Below are 18,126 nucleotides of genomic sequence, written 5' to 3'. Positions count from 1 at the left end.
GTGGAATCACGGAATTGCAGTAGCATCATCACAGAATCAAGGAATCGGGGATTAATAGAACCATGGAATCACAGAATCATAAAATTATGTAATCCTGGAATCATACAGAATCATGGAATCATGGAATATCCTGAGTTGGAAGGGACTCAAAGAATCGTCCAGTCCAGCTCCTGGCTGTGCACAGGATCCCCCCAACCCCCCCCCCCAAAACCCCACCAAAATCCCACCAAAATTCCAACCTTGGAATGTTGCCCAGGTGCTCCTTGACCCCTAGGGACTCCATTCCCATTCTCCTCTGAGGGCAGACCCTTTCCCAATCCCACCCCAGCCCTGCTGTGCCGGGATTCCTGGCAGATGATGGCGCTGGTGGCCCTGTTGGGGCCATTGGCTCCCAGCCCATCCCACTGGGATCCCAACCGGTTCCTCCAGCCTCACGGGTGTGGTCCTGGAGACTCCGGAGGCTCCAACAGCGAGTCCTGACCTGTCACCCCCCAAATCCCGGTGTCCCCGTGTCCCACATCCCAACACTGCCCGGGATCACCCGCTCCCTGGGGCGATCTAGGATGGATTTCAGGCTCCCTGGATGGATCAGGGTGGAGCCAGGGATGTCTGCAGGCACTTGGGGTGACCCTGGGTGGCTTGGGAGAGGGAAAACTCCTTGGAATCCCTGGAGGCTCTCGGAGGGGGACGCTGGGAATGAAGGAGCTGCCAACACACCCAGGCTGGGTCGGTGCCTTTATTGTGTAGCTGGATCCCGCGGGATCCCGTGGGAATGCTGGGGAGCGGAGAGGGGGTGGCAGGGGGGTGTCTGGATTTCGGGAATGCCGTGTGTGCAGGGTGGGAGCACAGCAGGTCAGGCATTCTCCCAGAAGAAGGTGTTGCAGGCCACGGTCAGGGCGGCCACCAGGACCACGAACTCCTGGAAATCCACCTCCCCGTCGCCGTTCTCATCCAGGTCCTGCATGATCTTCTCCACGGCCCCCGTGTCCTTTTGGGTCTGGTGGGGGGGCACAGGGTGAGCACAGGGGGAAAGAGGGGAAGGGGAGACCCCCCCAGTGCTGCAACTGGTCCCAGTTACCTCCAGGAAACATCCCAGCTCACTCTGCAGCAGCTCCTTGAGCTCCTTCTTGCTCAGCTTGTACTTGTCCCCCTCCTTCCCAGAGTAGTGGTGGAAGACGTTGATGAGGGTTTCCATGGCCCCTTCCAGCTGTGACGCCATGGATCTGGCTGTGAGAACCCCCCCCCCCCCGTCATGGGGGGCACCCACCAGCCCCCTTTCAATGACCCCCCCCCCCCAAATGTCACCCACCTCCTGCCCCGTCCCCTTCCCGGCAGCGTTTCCTGGTCCCGCTGGGCAGGGATCGACACTGAGGATCTGGGGGTCCCCGGGCATCCTGGTGCCCCTCAGGGTAGGGTGGGGGGCTCGCCCGAGGGGAAAAGACCCCATGCACCTGCCCCACTTTCAGTGTGCCCACCCTGTTCCCCCTCCCACTCCCGGCAGCGTCACATCGGTCCCGCTCCCGTCCCTCGTCGCTGTGCAGGGATCAACATTGTGGATCTGGGGGTCCCAGGGCATCCTGGGCATTCCCAGGGTTGGGTGGGGGGCTCCGGAGTGCCGGGATGACACCCCCTTCCACCTTCCCCCTCACAGGGCAGCCCCCAAACGTCACCGACCCCCTGCCCTGTCCTGGTCCCTCTGCTCACTCTGTGCTGACACCGCAAATCTGGGGGTCCCACGGCACTCTGGTGCCCCCCAGGGCTGGGTGGGGGGTTCCTCTGAGGGGGAGAGACCCCATCCACCAGCTCCCCTTCCAATGACACCTCGCTCCCTGCCCTGTCTCCTTCCCAGCAGTGTCACGTTTTTCCCGTCCCTCGGTGCTGAGCAGGGATCGACCCACGGGATGTGGGGGTCCCTGGGCTGGGTGGGGGGCTCCTCTGGGATGGGGGGACCCCCTCCCCTGCCCCTCACAGGCCACCTGTGCTCACCTGAGCTCCCCGTGCTGCGAGTGCTCCCAGACGGGCTGCCGGGGACGCTAAATAAGCTCCAAGCCCCCTCCCTCCGGGAGGATCCGATACCGGGGCTGGACAGCCCGGCTGGCACCACCGGCCACCCCTGCGGGGGCTGGGACCTGGGGGGCTGGACCCCCAGGATGGCACCACGACGGTACCGGGAAGCACTTCCAGCCCCACTGGAGCTTGTGGGGTTCTGGCGGGAAGGGATGGGGTGGGCACAGTGTCACTTTGAGGGGCTCAGTGCCCTCCTCATGTGTCCCTCACCACCCCCAGGGATGAGTCTGGACCCCTGGAATGGCACTGGGATGGCTCTGGAAAGTACTTCCAGCCCCACCGGAGCTTGTGGGGTTCTGGTGGGAAGGGATGGGGTGGGCACAGCGTCACTTTGGAGGGCTCAGTGCACCCCCCATAGATGAGCCTGGACCCCTGGGATGCTGGGGAAGTGTGGGGCGGGCATTGGGTCGCTGTTAGGGTCAGTCCCACCCCTAGGCCCATTTCCCTCACGTCTCTGGTGTCCCTGGTGTCCTTTGCGTCACCACGGACCCCTCGTGTCCCGAGCGCCCGGGGTCTGACCCCGCGGGGTCCCCCTGGCATCCCCCATCTGTCAGCGGTGCCGCTGGTGCCAGGACTGTGCCCAGCCCTTGTCCCAGGGCTGGAAAGGGATCCGGTGTCCTGGGCCCTGACATGGGAGCCGGCGGGGCCGGGGGGAGCCGAGGGGGCTATCGGGTGACTCTAGCGCGTCCCCCGGGGCCCCCCGAGCGCTGAAAGGCCTCTTGTCACTCTCAAAAGGCCCCACAATTCCAGCCCGGACGTTGCTCCAGCAACGCCTCGGCCAAGAAACCAGATTCCCAAGCCGGCCCTGGAAATGCTGATAATCCGGGCTCCCGTTACGGCCCCGGATCCGCACAGGCTGGACCCCCACGGCCTGCCTGGCTCCGGTGGCCCCGCGGGAGCTCGGCCTCCAAAATCATCTTCCCCCCTCTTGGAGACCCCCCCACAGGGATTGGGACCCCCCACAGGGGCTGGGATCTCCCTCCAAGGATTGAGACCCCTCACAGGGATTGGGATCTCCCTCCAAGGGTTGGGACCCCCCAGAGAGGGGCTGCTGGGAACTGCTTTTCGCAAGAGCCGGGTGGTGCCAGGCTCTTTATCCCAAATTCCAGCCCTAATTTGGGGCTAATTATATCCTGCTCCCTCCTTTCCATCTCCTGCACTTCCTGTCCCTGGGGTTGGGAAATGCCCGGTCGGTCCCCACTCAGGGACCCCAAAACCACAGTGAGATCATCTGACACCACTGTGTCAGGGAGGGGGGGACTGGAGGGTTTGGGGTCACATGCAGGGTCCTGGGGGTCCCCTGTCCAGTTCCTGGGGCAGGTGAGGGGGGTGTGAAGGGGGTTCCTGGGTGGAGTTGGGGGTCCCGGATGGAAGTGGGAGTCCCAGATGGAAGCAGGCAGTTCTGGATGAAAGTAGGGGTCCCAGATGAAGTGGGAAGTCCTGAATGGAAATGGGGGTCCTAGACGGAAATTGGGTGTCCCAGACAGGGGTGAGGGTCCCAGATGGAAGCGGGGATCTCAGATGGAATTGTGAGTCCCAGATGGAAGTGGGGGCCCCATTGGAACGGAGGTCCCAAAAGGAAGCTCAGGAGCTGCTTCCCAGCAGGACACAGCTCCCATTTTTGCTGTGGGGTAGGAAGAGGGGCCTGGAGTTTTGGGAGAGGCCAAATCCAGAGCCTGGGAATGGGGGGAACGGGAAGGAACCGGTGGCACTCACTCAGTGTGTCCCTGTCCCCTGGATCCAGCTGCTCCTTCCGGGAAAGCCCGGCTCTGAGACTGCCCAGCTGGGGAACCGCTGCCTGTGATGGGGCCAGCAATCCCCCAAAAATAACCTGGCCCTGGTCCCTGCACCAGGCACGGGGACATGGCCAGGCTGTGGGACCAGAGGGCTCCCATGAAGCCCAAACCCTCCCGGAGAGCAGGATTTGGGACCAGCCAGGAGAGCCCCAGCACTGCTGGGGGGGCATCACTGGGGTTTTTGGGGGTCCCGTGGTCGCTGTGGTGAGGGGAGGTCATGCCCGGCTGGCACATTCCCAGGACAAGCTCCTTCCAAAGCAGGAGCAGTGAGGCCATGCCAGGAACAACCTGGAACAGGTTCCAGCTGCTGCGAGTCCCTGAGCTCCCTCCAGCCCAGCTAAACCAGTCGCTCCAGTTACCTGGGCCGGGCCCATCTTGTCTCTCCGTCCCAGCACTGGGACAGGGAAGAGGCTTTTCCATCCCTGGGCTTTGGAATGGCAGGAGCTGCCGCGGCCGCACTGGAGGCACTGGGATGGCACTGGGATGGCACTGGGATGGCACTGGGCACCCGGTTTTACCCCACAGTCCCCTCCAGTGGAGCTGGGGGGGCCCATGGTGGGCACAGTGGCCGCCCCTGGTTGGGGTCCCCAACCCTGGGAGGTTGTGGACAACCCCAGGACAGGACATGGAGGTGACACCAACCCCTGGGAGGCATGTGGTCACATATAGGAGTCCTGTGGTCCTATATGGCCCTGGTCCCTATATGGCCCCTGTCCTCATATGGCCCCAGTTCCTATATGGTCAATGTCCCTATATGGCCCCAGTCCCTATATGGTCCCTGCCCTTATATGGCCCCTATCCCTATACGGTCCTTGTCTCTGTCCCCATATGGCCCATGTCCCCAAGTGACCCAGTCCTTATATGGTCTCAGTCACTATACAGCCCCTGTCCCTATACACCCCCAGTCCCTGTATGGTCCCCTCCCAGCCGTGTTGGGGGTCCCCTGGCAGGGTCACCCCTCCCTGCCCACGGGGACAGCCCCAAACTGGGATCCCAGCCTTGACTGGAAGGTGCCTTTTCCCCAGCTCCTGAAGCTCCTGCTGCTCCCTCACCCCAAACCTGGCACCCCAAAATTCCAGGGGTGGCGAGTCACTGGCCCACCTGGCTCCGGGGCCGGTGATTCACCCCAAACCCGGCCCGGTCGGTGCTGCTCCTGACTCATCCCGGCGTTTCCCAATGGCCCATCCCGGGCCCTGACGTGGGGCCAGAGGAAGTGCCGTCCCTGTCCCTGTCCCCCTGTCATCCCGGGACCAAGGCCGGGCCGGATGGGGCTGCAGGAAACCAATTCCTGCCCTGTGAGCTGGTGTGATGGGTGTGGGGTGGGGAACAGGTGCCATCAGAGCCTCCCCATCCCATGGAGAGGTGGAGTGAGTGTGTCAGGGCTCAGCAGAAACCAGGCAGGGGACAGGGGTGTTGTGCCAGGGACGTCCCTGCCCTGGGTTTCCAAAACATCACTGGGTTTCTGGGACCCCAAAACTCCCTGTGCTGTCCTGGGGGGCTGCTCGTCCCACCCTTGCTCTGCGTGGGACAGAGGGATGGGGTGGGTGACAATCAGGGACATCAGGGCCAGGACCGGGGCTTTGTCTGGGGTCATGCCCGGGGTCCCCATGGGAATGTTGGGGCTGCTCCCTCTCCCAGGTGGAAATGTGCCAGGGCTGCCATGTTATAAATACACACTGATTAGAGGGGAGCGCTCGGGTCCCAGCCCCCTAATTAATTTGGATTAATTAATTTTTACAGAGCCCACTATTAATAGGGATGATGTCAGCGGGAGCTGACTCACAACTCTCACTCTGGCTCGGTGGCACTGCTGGATCAGGGCTGGGATGAGCCAGAGAAGGATGGGAACAGGGAATTTGGGCATCATCCGTGCTGGGATGGACTGGGGGTGAGACCTGCCCTGCACCCCTGGGAAGGGGCTCAAAGCTTGGACTGGGTGATCCTCAAAAGTTGGATTTGATGACTTTCAAAAACTGTATTTAATGACCTTCAAAGGTTGGACTCGATGATTTTGGGGATCTTTTCCAGCCTAAATGGTTCCGTGAAATCGGGTGATGCTCAAGCCCTGTGGGATCCTCTGTGCCCTCGTGTCCCTCCCCTCAGCCCCTGGTCCCATCCTGCTCCCCTGGACCTTCCCGAGGCCGCCGGGGCCGCGGGAAGTTCAGCCCGGCAGGGCTGAGTTTGGTCCGGTGCCCACGTCGGGAGGGAGCAGAGGAGGAGGAGGAGAACGTCAGGCGGTGTCTGTGCGTCCGTCCGGCCGCACCAGGAAACCCAACACCGCGGAGGGGGGGACAAAGGCTGCGCTGTCCCCTCCTGCGGCGTGGCTATAAAACCTCCTGAAACCTCCCCAACCCCCCCGACACCTCCCGGGGGCCACGACCTGCCCGCAGCTCTCTGACCACAGCGAGGGGTAAGTGGGGAGTCGCTGCTGCAGCGCTGACCCCACCCCGGCCACGGCAGCGCTGCTGGAGACCCCTGACACGCCCCCAGCCCCTTCCCATGCCCCCATCCTGGCCCCACTGTGGCACTGGGGACCCCTGACACGCCCCCAGCCCCTTCCCATGTCCTCCCATCCCTTCCCGTGTCCCCCCATCCCCTTCCCACATTCCCCTGTCCCCTTCCCATGTCCCCCTATCCCTTTTCCATGTCCCCCATCCCTTCCCACATTCCTCATCCCTTTCCATGTCCCCCATCCCAGCTCTTGTGCCAGGTGGCAGCTGAGTCATCCCTCAGACCTGCTCCCCCTCCCTGTGGTCCTGTCTGAAGCTTTTGGTCCCCTGGGAGCAGCTCCCGGCCCCGGGACCCTCCTCAGCCCTGCAGGTCTGAGACCCCTCAGAGCCACTGCACCCTGGGCTGGGGGAGGGCAGAGGGTCTCCCTGGGACACCCCTCAGGGTGCAACCCCCTCCTGGCTCCTGTCCCTGCACCCCCAGTGTGTGCGGGGCCATGGCCACGGGTGAACTGACCGAGCTGGAATTGGCCATTGAGAAGATCATCGACATCTTCATCACCTGTGCGGGCAAGGAGGGCAGGAAGGGCACCCTGAGCACCAGCGAGTTCAAGGAGCTGGTCCAGCTCCATCTGCCCAACCTGATGAAGGTGAGGTGGGGAGCACCCTGAGAGGGTGGCTGGATCCCCGTGGAATCTCCCAGAGCTGTGGGGCTGCTCGGGATCCCCTGGGATTTGTGGTCAGGAGCCCTCCCATCCCCCCCCGCTTGCCGGGGGTTGGGATGTGGCCGATCCCGTGTCCCTACACAGGATGTGCCCTCTCTGGAGGAGAAGATGAGCGAGCTGGATGTGAACAACGATGAGGAGCTGAGATTTGGGGAGTTCTGGCGGCTCATCGGGGAGTTGGCCAAGACCATGAGGAGAGAGAAAATGGGGAAGAAGTGACAGGCCCATGGGAGACTCAGCTGATGTGGAGCAAATAAAAGAGGTTTCCCTGAGCCTGAGCAGTGCTGTTGTTCTTAGGGGGGATCCCAGTTTGGATCCCACATCCCCTCCCCTGCCCGTGGCCATGCTGGGGATGGGCCCAGCCCAGGGTGGTGGGTTTGGGGACTCTGTGATGGATGGAGGTGTTCCCAAATTGTCCCTGTGGTGGTCTGGCTTTTGGGGTGCCACCTCACCCCCCACAAACACCTTCCTGCCGCGCTGTGGGGTGGGTGGGAGGCAGAGATGTGGCCAGGACCGGGGTGGGGCTGAGGAGCAGCTCTGGCACTGTGGCCACGGTGCCACCACCTCCACAGCATCAATGGCCAGCCTCTCTGGGGTCTTGGGTGGCACAGGGGGACACATTCACCTGCACAGCTTGTTCCTGGCTCGGGAATGTCCCCATTCCCAGTGTTCAGCTCCCAAATCCCAGTGGTGCTGGAATATGGTGAAATCCACCAGCACAGCACATCCCTGGCTCGGGAATGTCCCCATTCCTGCTGTCCAGCTCCCAACCCCCCCGCAGGGACACGGTGAGACCCCATCACGGGGTGACCCATCCCGTGACCCTCCCGAGCCGGGGGTGCCCGGTGGCCGTTCCCACGAGGCGCTGCCGTGCCGGGCTGGCTGGGGGAGCCCTGGATGTGGCCGGGAAAGGAGGCGTTTCCCAGCCCCACGCTGGCCCCGGGCCAGGCTCCGAAATGAGCACCGGGAGCTCCCACTCACACCTCCCGCGATATAAAACGCCGGTGCAGCACAGCCCGGCACACCCGCCCAGCCCGCGGAGCAGGTAAGTGGCCCCTCGTGGGCCGGGGGTCTGCGCTCAGGGTCTCCCCCGCGCTCCCACGCTCGGCTCTGCCGCGACTTGCCGGGACGCCGCTGCCGCCGGGACGTGTCCTGGCAGCTCACCTTCCTCCAGGATGAGGAGGAGTCCTGGGAGATCCCTGAGAGCCGAGAGCTGAGCTGGGCTTTCCCCCTCCGACAGCTCCTCCGGATCCCATCGCAGAGGAGAGACCCCCCCGGTGCCACCGAGGACCCCCCGGACGCCGCGAGGAGCAGGATGGGCCAGTGCAACTGCCGCAAGAAGCGCAAGGTCCTCGAGCGACGCCGGGACCCCCGGCGGGGTGTGGGGTGACCCCACATGTCCGCACCCCGAGGGCACAGCCCTGACTGCCCCATCCCGGAGCCAGAGTGTGGTGGAGGAGCTGGGGGCTGTTTTGGGGTTTGGACTCGCTGTCCCAGGCAGGGGGACCTGATGCTGCGGGTTTGGAGCCGCTCGGGAGCTCAGGGAAGCAGGCAGCCTTTTCCAGCTGCTGGGGATCCACCTTTGGGAACCTCTGCAAGGATGGAGAGGAGCAGGAAGGCTCCTGTTTTCCTCAGCTTTTAACCAGGAGGTGTCCATCCTGCACCCCTTTGCACCTGTGGAGGATTTAGGGCGCCGGGATGAGGCTCTGGAGGTTGCCAGGTCCTTCCTAATGGGCATCGACCGATGTGGTTTTGAGGGAAAACCGCAGATTTGAGTGAATCAGCATTGGCTCCCTCCGAACGCAGTGGCTGGAGAGCTGGGCATGGAGGTTGTGCCAGTCTGTGCCCCCCACCCCGCTGGGAACGGGGTCTGCTGGGGTGGGACAGGGGCTCTGGGAGCTGCCAAACCCCATCCCAGGCGTCGTCCCGGGCACTGACTCATCGTGCCATTGCCACTTGTGCTGAGGAGAGGAAGAACCAGTCAGGACGGTGCGGCCCCCGCGCCGGGGGTGTAGCTGAGACGCCAGGGTGGCTGAGCCTCGGGGGGCCCGGGCAAGGAGGGGGCTAGGAAAGGAGATTTGGGGGGTGACAGGCCCGCAGGGAGGGGTGGTATGTCAAGGTGGCAGCTGGAGGGGGTCTTGCAGCCGGGCAGGGCCGGTGTGGGGTGGTGGAACATCTGTGTGGAGGGGTGGAACATGTCTGTGGAGAGGTGGAATATCTGTATGGAGAGATGGAATATCTGTCTGGAGTGGTCTTGTGCCTGTATGGGGGTCTCAGGTGTGGACAGTGGGCCCTGACATCTCTAGAGGGGGTCTCACACCTGTATGAGGGGTCTCACATCTGGACAGTGAGGTCTCACATCTGTATGGGGGGGTCTTACACCCGTGCAGAGAGGTCTGGTGTTGATAAGGAGCTTTATCCCATCACTGGGGACTCCTCAGGGAGTGTCCCACATACTAAGGGCTTGTCCTGTGCACCCTGGGGTGTCCCATCCCTCTGGGGAGGGGTCCCATCCCTCCAGGTCACTGTGCCCCCAGTGCTCACCCCCTGTGCCCCCCCAGGACTGCCAGGAGCTCACGGACGTGGAACGGGCCATCGAGACCGTCATCAGCCAGTTCCACTGCTATGCAGTGAAGGGGCAGAAGGAGTACCTGACCCCCAACGAGATGCAGGACCTGGTGGTGCAGAAGCTGCCCCACCTGGGCAAGGTGAGGGCAGAGCCCTGGGCTGGGGAGGAGGGGCTGGGGGGGACACAGGACCTCACAGCCCCCTCACCCCGATGTTTTCTCTGCCCCCCCTGCAGTGTGTGGGACCACTGGAAGAGAAGATCGAGTGCATGGGAGACCCCAACGAGGCCAAGCTGGAGTTTGGAGAGTACTGGGACATGATGGGGGATGCAGCCAAGGGCTGCAGGAGGAAGTAGGAGCTGGTGGGGGAAGGTGCCCGAGGCCTCAGGCTCTGCACCGAGGAGCACGAAGGGCAGCGGGGCCCGGTGGGATGAGCCTGGGAAAAAACAACGTTGTTCCTGCCAGGGCTCGTCCCCTCCCGCTGGGGTGGAGGGATCCCCCTCCTCAGCCGCATCCCTGCCCTCTCCTGGCTCTCCTTCCTGTCAGGAAACCCCCTTCCCATCCCCAGCTCCGTGCCATGGTGGGAGGGAGGTGGCAATGGGGGTTCCTGACCTGGCTCCGGAGCCTTCCTCCGTCCTTTTGCTCCAGCGCTTTCATCCCTGGGGTTGTCCTACCTCCGGCCCTGGAAACTCTCCAGTTGCAGGACCCCCAGCCCTGGAGGAGCATCACAGAGAGAGGAACTCGGCTCCTTTCCCCCCAAAACCCCCTTGGAAGTGTTGGCTCATCCCCCCAGCCCCGTGCCCTGGCACCCGAGGGCACCTCCGGGGGCATCCCGGGCTCTGCTGTGGCCGTGGGTGGGTGAACGTGGCCGGGGTGTATTCCCTGCTGTCCCCCCAGTGCAGGGACCAGGGTTCTGGGGGCTATCCCGGGATGTGCCACCCTCCTGGTGCTCCCCATCTCTAGGGATTGTGGCCCCCGGGCTCGGGGCTGGGGCAGGGGCGGGTTGGTCTCAGCTTGTGCCACTTGCAACCATTTTTGTATAAATTAATAAAGGAAAACACTGGAAAAAAAAAAAGCCAAACAACCAGGATGGAGTGACCTTGTTTGTTCCTGGTGGGAGAGGGAAAGCGGGGGGAAAAGGGGAGAGAGGGGGCTGCAGGGTCGTGGTGCTGAGGGTCATTCTGGATTGGGCAGAGCACGGGGGTGCAAAGGGGGCTGTGGGTGTGCAAGGGACCCCAGAGGTGTGCAAGGATTGCTGTGGGTGTGTGGGACCCCACGGGTGTGTGGGGACATGGGTGAGTGTGTGACCTTGTGGGTGTGTCAGGACACTGCAGGGGTGCACAGGGCTTCCACATTCCCAGTTCCTGGGGTGGTGGTCCCAGCTGTGGGGTCATGCTCTGGACAGGCACCCCAAGCAAGGGCTTTGAGAATGTGATTCCGTGCTGGGATGGAGGGAGCTCGGAGGAGATCCCAAAATGCCAGGCTTGGAAAGAGTTGAGAGCTGTGAGCCAGCAAGATCCCACCTGTGCTGGGAGAACATGGGATTTGGGGCTAATTACAGCAAATTGGGAAAGAGTAAATGGCACAAAGGTGTAGCTCCCTGGGATGGGGTAATTAGTGAATGGGGAGTGAAGAAATGGGCTGGAGAACCCGGTTATCCCACCTTCCCTCCGACACCAGGCCATTTCCACTGAGCTTCACGTCCTGAAGGCGCAGTGGGGACCCCTAAAAGGGGTGTCCCAAAGAGGGACAGGCTGTGGGCACCTCAGCAGCACTTTGGGAGGGAAGAAACCAGAGGTGAGCAAACCAAAACTGATCCAAACCCCAGCGAAAGGCGATAAAAGGCGGCGCTGGGCAGGTCCTGCCGGGCCGGCGGCGGCTCCGGCACCGTGGCTCGGCCACAGGGCCACCCTCTGTCTCCTCTCGGCCTGGGGTGGATTTCACAACGGGAATGACTATTTATTGTTCCTGCCTTGGAAATAAATGCATGGAAATTAAGCAGAAAGGTGTGGCGTGCATTTAATTAGAGACAGGAAATGTGTCAAATGGTCGGGGTGGTGTGGGGGGGAAAGGGGAGCCGGGGCTCCTGGATCCTCTTCCCAGCACCTGTCTGGGAATGTGCCGTGGGAGTGGGGACTTCTGGGTCGCTGAGTTTGTCCCTGGTGTGACGGTGTGCTGTCAGGAGGACAATTCCTGTGCCGTGAGCCATCCCTGATGAGTATCTGGAAAGTTCTTGGAGCTGGTGGGAGCAGCTCAGTCCACGCCGGGGCAGTCGGTGCCCCTCGGTGAGGACACAGCACTGGGCAACTCGCCAAAGACCCCCAAATCCAGGGCTCTGCAAAGGCTCCCTTGGTGCAGAGCTTGTCCAGGAGACACCAAATACCTCCTGGCCCTTCAGGCCTGGAGTTGGTGGGGACCAGGGGGGACTCCGACCTCACCAATTGGTGGGAAGTGTTTTGTGATGGGCCAGGATGGTACGTGGCTGCTCCGAGCACACGCACACGCCCTGGATGCCTTGTAAAAATAAGGGCCTGGATGTGGTTGTGACATCTGCCAGCAGAGGAGAGTAATGAAAGCCCATGATTCAGGGGTGAGCTGTTTGCCTGCAGGGTCCGGGAGGGATTCCCACCCTCCCGGGATGTTGCATCAACGAACGACACCGGAGCATCTCGGCCCAGAACAGGTTTTTGCTTCCTCCCAACCGAGATTAGGAAGGAGCCACGGGGAGAGCTGGGATGACACGTTTTTTCCGGGATGGGAGTTCCAGAGGTCCTGGGAGCAGGTGGCTCCTGCCTGTAACAAATCACCTCCTGCTTTGCATCTCGAAATCTGCCCTTCCCGATAACGCCCGTATCTGATCTCGGCATCGAATCTGGGAGACACCAGAGGTGCAATTTGCTGGCACAATTAATTATGGATGGGACCTTACAAGCCCAGCTCCCAGCTGGGAAGAGCCTTGTCTATCCCAGTGCATCCAGACATGGCCAAGAGCTGGGCATGGCCCTGCCCGGAGCTGGTGCTTGTGCTCCCAGGGTCCCTAGACCCATGTCAGCCCCTTTCACCCATGAGAACAAGTGGTTTTGGTTCAAAAAATGATGTTCCCTGCCTTGCCAGGCAGATTCAGAGATGGTTTGGAGCTGGGGGGATGGTGGAATGAGCTATGAGATGGAGGAGCCAGGCTTTTGGTTGATGCACGGCTGGATGGGTTTGCAAACCCTGGGATCAGGCTGGAATTCTGTGCCTGGTCAACCACCACGCCATCCATCCAGCGGGGTCTTTTGGGGTGGTCCCCAAACACCTCCCTAGCCACGAACACACAGGGCAGCCCCTGGGAAGGAGCTGGAGCCTCCGCGGGTCCCAGCTCGCACCAACCCGTCCCGGTGTTGCAATCCCAGAGAGCCCTTTCCCAGGTGAGCCCAGGCCTGGGAACGCCCTGGGAACGTCAGGGAGGGGTGGGAGCCTCTTTAAAAACCTGGCTGGGCCTGCGGGATGGGTGCAAGGTGAGCAGAGAACGGGCGACATCAGCTCCCAGCTGCCAAACCGGCGTCAGGTGGACACAGCAGGACCCTCAGAATGAGCCAGGTGAGGCTCCAGCGGGAATTCCAGTTCCCCCGGGATGGGGAAGCCCCTTTTGGGGTGAATATTTAACCAGGAGCAGGCCTGGGATGTGCTGCTGCATGTTGGGTGCTGGAAATCCCCCGAGTCCTTCGGCAGCTCCGCGTGTGGGGCCGGGGTGGAGGGGACTGGGGGGATTTGGGGGATCACGGGGGGGATCCGGGATGGGAGGAGGGTGCTCTGCGTCCGTCGGCCTCCATTGTCTCTGGAGAGCCTGACCTGGGGCTGCCAGTGGGGTCTGGCTTCTGGAAAAGGGGGATTTTCCTGTTGTGGTGCTGGGCAGGGGGACAGGGAGTGCTGGGGTTGTGTCCAGCTGCAGGTCCTGGCTCCGGGCAGATGTGACTGCGTGAGGAGGGAGAGGGAGAGAAGGAGAGGGAAAGAAGGAGAGGGAAGGGAGAAGGAGAGGGGAAAGGAGAGGGAGAAGTGACGGGACCGTGGTGGTGGGAGTGGAGCAGCTGGCGAGTCCCATCCTGCTCACGTGGTGCCCAGCTGTGCCAGTGTCCCCGTGTCCCACCCCAGGGACAGTGTTCCCATGTCCCACTGTGGTGACAGTGTCTCCATGTCCCACTGCAGCGTCAGAGTCCCTTCCCGGTCCCCGTATCCCACCCCAGTGATGTCCCAGTGCCCCACTGTGGTGCCAGTGTGCCTGGGTCCCACCCTGCTGCCAGTGTCCCCCTGTCCCGCTGTGGTGCCAGTGTCCTTGTGTCCCACCCCACTGCCAGTGTCCCCATGTCCCACCCCACTGCCAGTGCCCCTGTGTCCCACCATGGTACCAGTGTCCCTGTGTCCCCCTGCTGTGCCAGTGTCCCTGTGCCCCACCCCGGTCACGGTGTCCCCGTGCCCCCAGCTGGCCCCAGGGCTCTCCATGGTTGCCGGGCCGGTGCCATGAGTCAGCGGCGGAGCAGCTGCCACGATGCCCCGAGGACAGGCTGGGTGCTGGTGGCAGGGGACTGGTGACACCAAACTGGGGTCCCCGGTGGGTGCAGGGGTGGCAGTGCTGGGGGTGCTCATGCCCTGGTGCTGCTGGATCCCCTCTGTTGGTGATGAACGACCCGGGAGGAGCCGGAATCTCTGGTGAGAGGCTCTCGTGGCCCTGCCAGTGCTGGGACAGCTCCAAGGCCAGAGTGCCGAGAGCTGGGTTTGGTCCCCGGTCCTGGAATGACAGAGTGACCCTGGACCGTGGCAGTGTGGCACAGCAGGGGCTCCCACAGGGACAGGGATGGCCTGGAAGGACACCTGGGGACAAGGACAAGCCTGGGGCTGAGCCTCATGTCTCGTGTCACCACCCTGACGTGCCACCGTCCTCGGCCTGGGGCTGAACTGGGGAGGATCAGGGCAAAGGGAGGGGACAGGAGCCAAGGCTGGGGCATGGGGCAGGTCCTCCCTGTTCCCTGGGCTGCAAAAACCCTCTGGAGGTGTCCCCTGAGAGGGGGACAGTGCTGGGCCACCCCTTGGGGCTCCACACAGCCCACCCCGTTGGCTTCCTCCAACACCCATGTGGCCACCAGTGCCACAATGGTCAGTGCTGGAACCCAGGGCTGGTGTAAATCCACCTGGAACAACAGGGAGCAACACACTCCAAGTCCTGGCCACTGACCAGGCAGGAAAGAGCCCCGAGCAGACAAGGTGACGCAGTTCCCGTCCCTGCCTTCCTGGGATGTGGCCGCTGGACCCCGTGACAGGGACCATCCTGTCGGGCCCATCCTGTCGGAGCTTCCTGGCTTGGGGCAGCCTCGGGACGGAGGAGAGAGGACGGAGACCCCGGGCAGGGATCAGGCAGGATTGGACCCCCGGGATTTGGGGGGCAGCCTGGGCTGTGCTTGTGGGGGACTCGGGCAGGCCCGGCCCTGCCCTGCCGGGCTGTTCCCGGAGCCGTGAAGCAAGAGGAGGGTTGGCTGGTAATTCCTGCCCCTGTCCCGCCACAGCTCCCGGCCCCATTCCTGCCTAATGAGCCCTGGGAAGGGCGGCCGGGCCCTGCTCAGCCCCGTGGCCATAATTACTACCCGGCCCACACGCGCGGGGGCAGCTGCCGGGGGGGCGGGTGGGGTGGGCACAGGGGGCACCCAGGAGTTTTGGGGTGATCCTGGACCATGTGGGGAGATGAGCACCCAGGCACCACCACCTATTTGCCTCCCCATGGATTCCAGGCTTTCCATGGCTGATTTCAAGCTGAATCCATGGCTGGTTCCAGGTCAAATCCATGGCTGATTCCAGGCTGAATCCATGGCTGGTTCCAGGCTTCCCATGGATTCCAGGCTGAATCCATGGCCGATTCCAGGTTGAATCTATGGTTGGTCCCAGGCTGAGTCCATGCCTGATTCCAGGATGAATCCATGGCTGGTCCCAGGCTGGTTTCACTTTCCGGGAGGCTCGTGCTGACCCTCCCGCTCAGCCCTGAGCTTTGGGCTGCCATGGGGGTGTCCCTCAGCACCGTCCCTGCCCCTGCCCCCTCAGGCAGCGATGTCGCAGTGCACGGAGCTGGAATGGGCCGTCCAGGTGCTGGTGAACAACTTTGACAAGTACTCGAGCCGCTGCTGCTGCTGCAAGAAGCCGCGGCGCATCAGCAAGAAGGATTTCCGCAAGATGCTGAGCCGGGAGCTCAACCACATGCTGACGGTGAGCGCGGGCGGGCGGGGCCGGGGGGTCCTGCCCCTGCAGCTCCCAGGGGGTCCCCCTGCCCCGCACCCCGGTGTGAGCGGCTCTGCTCCCCCCCCAGGACACCGGGAACCGCCGCGCAGCCGACAAGCTCATCTGCGACCTGGACGAGAACAAGGACGGGCGCATCAGCTTCGACGAGTACTGGACCTTGATAGGCGGCATCGCCAGCCCCATCGCCCAGATCATCCGCCAGCAGGAGCAGAGCATCAAATTCACCAAGTAGCCGCTGCACAGGACCCTCCTGGACCCCCCTGCTTCTCCACGACCCCCCCCCGCTTTGTGCCCTCCCCGAGCCCCAGCTCGCCCCGGGCCACCTCGGCTCCCCAGGGCTCTGCCGACCGAGCCGTGCCGGGCTGTGACGGAGGCGGGACGACCCTGTGGGTGGGATTTGGGGACGCGAGGCTCCTCCTCGCCGTGCCTGCCCTGCCCTCCTCCCCTTCACGAGACCTGTTGGGCGAGAAGCAAAGGGAGAGGTTTACCCTCATGTGGGACCTGAGTTCTGCCTGTTCTCAGAGCTCCGCTGACAGAACCCCCGTCACAGCCGGGACCCCCCTCTCCCCTTGCAGCTCCCCCTCAGAGCGGGGGGTCTTCCTGGGCAAAGGGGGCCTTTCCCCGTGCCCGGGCTGGTGGAGGGAGTGCCCCGGCCGGCGCTCGGGGCTCGGCGCGGCCCCCTCGGGTGACACCCCCGTGGTTATTTATTGCGGCAATAAAATCCGGAGGAGCAGCGGGTGACGCTGAGGCTCTGCCTTCCCTGTGCTCCGAGGGGGCGGGGGGGCCGAGGGAGGGGGTCTGCCCTGTCCCCCACCGCCCGCACAGTCACACCCCGGTGACAACGCCCGTCCCGGTCACCGCGGGGCTGACGGAGCACCACGAGGTGTCAGCAGACACCGCGCACTCCCAGCGCCCACCACACCCCAACCCAACCCAACCCTCTGCCTGGGGACAGGGCTGGCGGCCGCTGCCACAGCTCTCCTGGGGGACCCCCTCTGTGTCCCCGAGGGGGTCCCCGGCAGCCCGGAATTACAGCTCCATATTCCAGCGGCTCCGCGGCTGCCCCGACCCCGGGGGGGCGTGTCTCGGGGGACCCCCCATTTCCGTCCTGCATCCCGGCACATTGCAGACCCCCCACCCGGGATGGGGACGGGGGAAAGCTGTGCCGAGACCTTCAGGGACCCCCAAAGACCCCCAGGGACCCCCGTGCTCAGCAGGGTTGGGCTCGTCGCGCTCCGCAACGCCCACGGTGCGGGCAGGGAGCCCGAGCCGCTCCGGCTCTTCCGGGGATTTTCCACTGGGAAGGGACTTGGGCGTGGACCTACGAGCGTGGTGGTTGCCCCCCACGAGCCCCACTCGCACGGCAGGGGGGTGATGGCACCGTGAAACCGCGACCCCCATCCCCTCCCAGCCAACCCCTCGTTGCTCTCGTTCCGCTGCAGGAGCATCTCTGTCCCCTGCCTGTCCCCCTGCCCACGGAGCCCCCTCTGCCCGGCCCCGCAGCTCCGGGGGTCCCCGGAAAACCGGGATTCTCGCCGTGGGAGCGGGGCGGGGCCGCGGCTGAGTCACGGCCGAGGAATCCCCGTGGGGCGAGGGCCGGGCCGTGACTCACCCCGCGGTTTGTGGGGCTGGGCTGGGCCCCGCTCCCGCCGCTCCCACGGAATCCCAGCGATCCAGCCTCGATCCTCGGGGTCCCTCCGGAACGGACCCTCAGCGTGGGGGCAGCCAAACCCCAACACCTCATTTCTAGGTGCAGCAAACGGGAACATTTCTTGTGTCCCTTCCCACCCCTGGGAGGGTGTGGGGGGCAGAGAAGGTCTTGCTGCTCCCTAAAACAGGTCCCCCCATGTGCCCAGCTATGGAATCCCAGAGAATCTTGGGTGATCCCTCCTTCTTAAGGGTGGGACACCACACAAACCCCCCTGGCATGGCTGATACCCCCCTGTGCCCTGGTCCTTGACCTCAGTGACCCTCTGTGCCAAGGACAAGGGGATGAGCTCAGCTTCTGGGTGCTCCTGAAGGACCTGGAGAACGACAAGGACAAGGTGATGGACTGGAAGGGGGACGTGGCTCTCCTAGGGGAGCACAAATTCTGACCCTGTGCCTGGTGCTAAGCAGGTGTTAAAGCTCAGAAACCCACCAGGCAGCACCAAACCCCAGCCCACGGCTCAGATAAATCCATTGTCACCCCCCCTGCCCCAAATATTCCCTTGGGTTGGGGTCACCAGGAAGGGATTGCTCAGGACCATCCATGCTGGGG

At 63.5% G+C, this 18,126-nt stretch overlaps 4 protein-coding genes across 6 annotated transcripts; 3 read left to right on the top strand and 1 right to left on the bottom strand.

Annotated features, from left to right (window-relative positions):
• Window positions 1-720: 720 nt before the first annotated feature.
• On the bottom strand, window positions 721-3,896 carry S100A1 (S100 calcium binding protein A1). Of its 2 annotated transcripts, XM_051771124.1 has the most exons (4): window positions 3,784-3,851; window positions 1,987-2,206; window positions 1,079-1,227; window positions 721-997 (listed from the first exon to the last, which is right to left on the bottom strand). In XM_051771124.1, the coding sequence occupies exons 3-4, from the start codon at window positions 1,217-1,219 to the stop codon at window positions 854-856; spliced, it is 285 nt and encodes a 94-aa protein (XP_051627084.1). In that variant the 5' UTR covers window positions 1,220-1,227; window positions 1,987-2,206; window positions 3,784-3,851; the 3' UTR covers window positions 721-853. The 2 variants fall into 2 exon arrangements, with proteins under 2 accessions (XP_051627084.1, XP_051627083.1); XM_051771123.1 differs by lacking the exon at window positions 1,987-2,206 and having other exon boundaries at window positions 3,784-3,896.
• Window positions 3,897-6,081: 2,185 nt separating this feature from the next.
• S100A13 (S100 calcium binding protein A13) lies at window positions 6,082-7,302 on the top strand. The gene is made up of 3 exons (XM_051771122.1): window positions 6,082-6,273; window positions 6,795-6,960; window positions 7,120-7,302. The coding sequence occupies exons 2-3, from the start codon at window positions 6,808-6,810 to the stop codon at window positions 7,252-7,254; spliced, it is 288 nt and encodes a 95-aa protein (XP_051627082.1). The 5' UTR covers window positions 6,082-6,273; window positions 6,795-6,807; the 3' UTR covers window positions 7,255-7,302.
• A 769-nt stretch (window positions 7,303-8,071) lies between these two features.
• On the top strand, window positions 8,072-10,660 carry S100A14 (S100 calcium binding protein A14). The gene is made up of 4 exons (XM_051771118.1): window positions 8,072-8,080; window positions 8,276-8,383; window positions 9,597-9,743; window positions 9,839-10,660. The coding sequence occupies exons 2-4, from the start codon at window positions 8,351-8,353 to the stop codon at window positions 9,956-9,958; spliced, it is 300 nt and encodes a 99-aa protein (XP_051627078.1). The 5' UTR covers window positions 8,072-8,080; window positions 8,276-8,350; the 3' UTR covers window positions 9,959-10,660.
• A 2,426-nt stretch (window positions 10,661-13,086) lies between these two features.
• Window positions 13,087-17,300, top strand: S100A16 (S100 calcium binding protein A16). Of its 2 annotated transcripts, none has more exons than XM_051771099.1 (3): window positions 13,087-13,184; window positions 15,672-15,833; window positions 15,934-17,300. In XM_051771099.1, the coding sequence occupies exons 1-3, from the start codon at window positions 13,176-13,178 to the stop codon at window positions 16,096-16,098; spliced, it is 336 nt and encodes a 111-aa protein (XP_051627059.1). In that variant the 5' UTR covers window positions 13,087-13,175; the 3' UTR covers window positions 16,099-17,300. The 2 variants fall into 2 exon arrangements, with proteins under 2 accessions (XP_051627059.1, XP_051627061.1); XM_051771101.1 differs by lacking the exon at window positions 13,087-13,184 and adding an exon at window positions 14,633-15,115.
• Window positions 17,301-18,126: the final 826 nt, after the last annotated feature.

Source organism: Manacus candei, unplaced genomic scaffold (genome assembly GCF_025592945.1).
Source record: "Manacus candei isolate 608988 ecotype Guabito, Panama unplaced genomic scaffold, ASM2559294v1 h1tg000128l, whole genome shotgun sequence".
NCBI classification, from domain to species: Eukaryota; Metazoa; Chordata; class Aves; order Passeriformes; family Pipridae; genus Manacus; species Manacus candei.
Note: the sequence above shows the minus strand (reverse complement) of the source record. Positions and strands in the feature narration are given on the sequence as shown.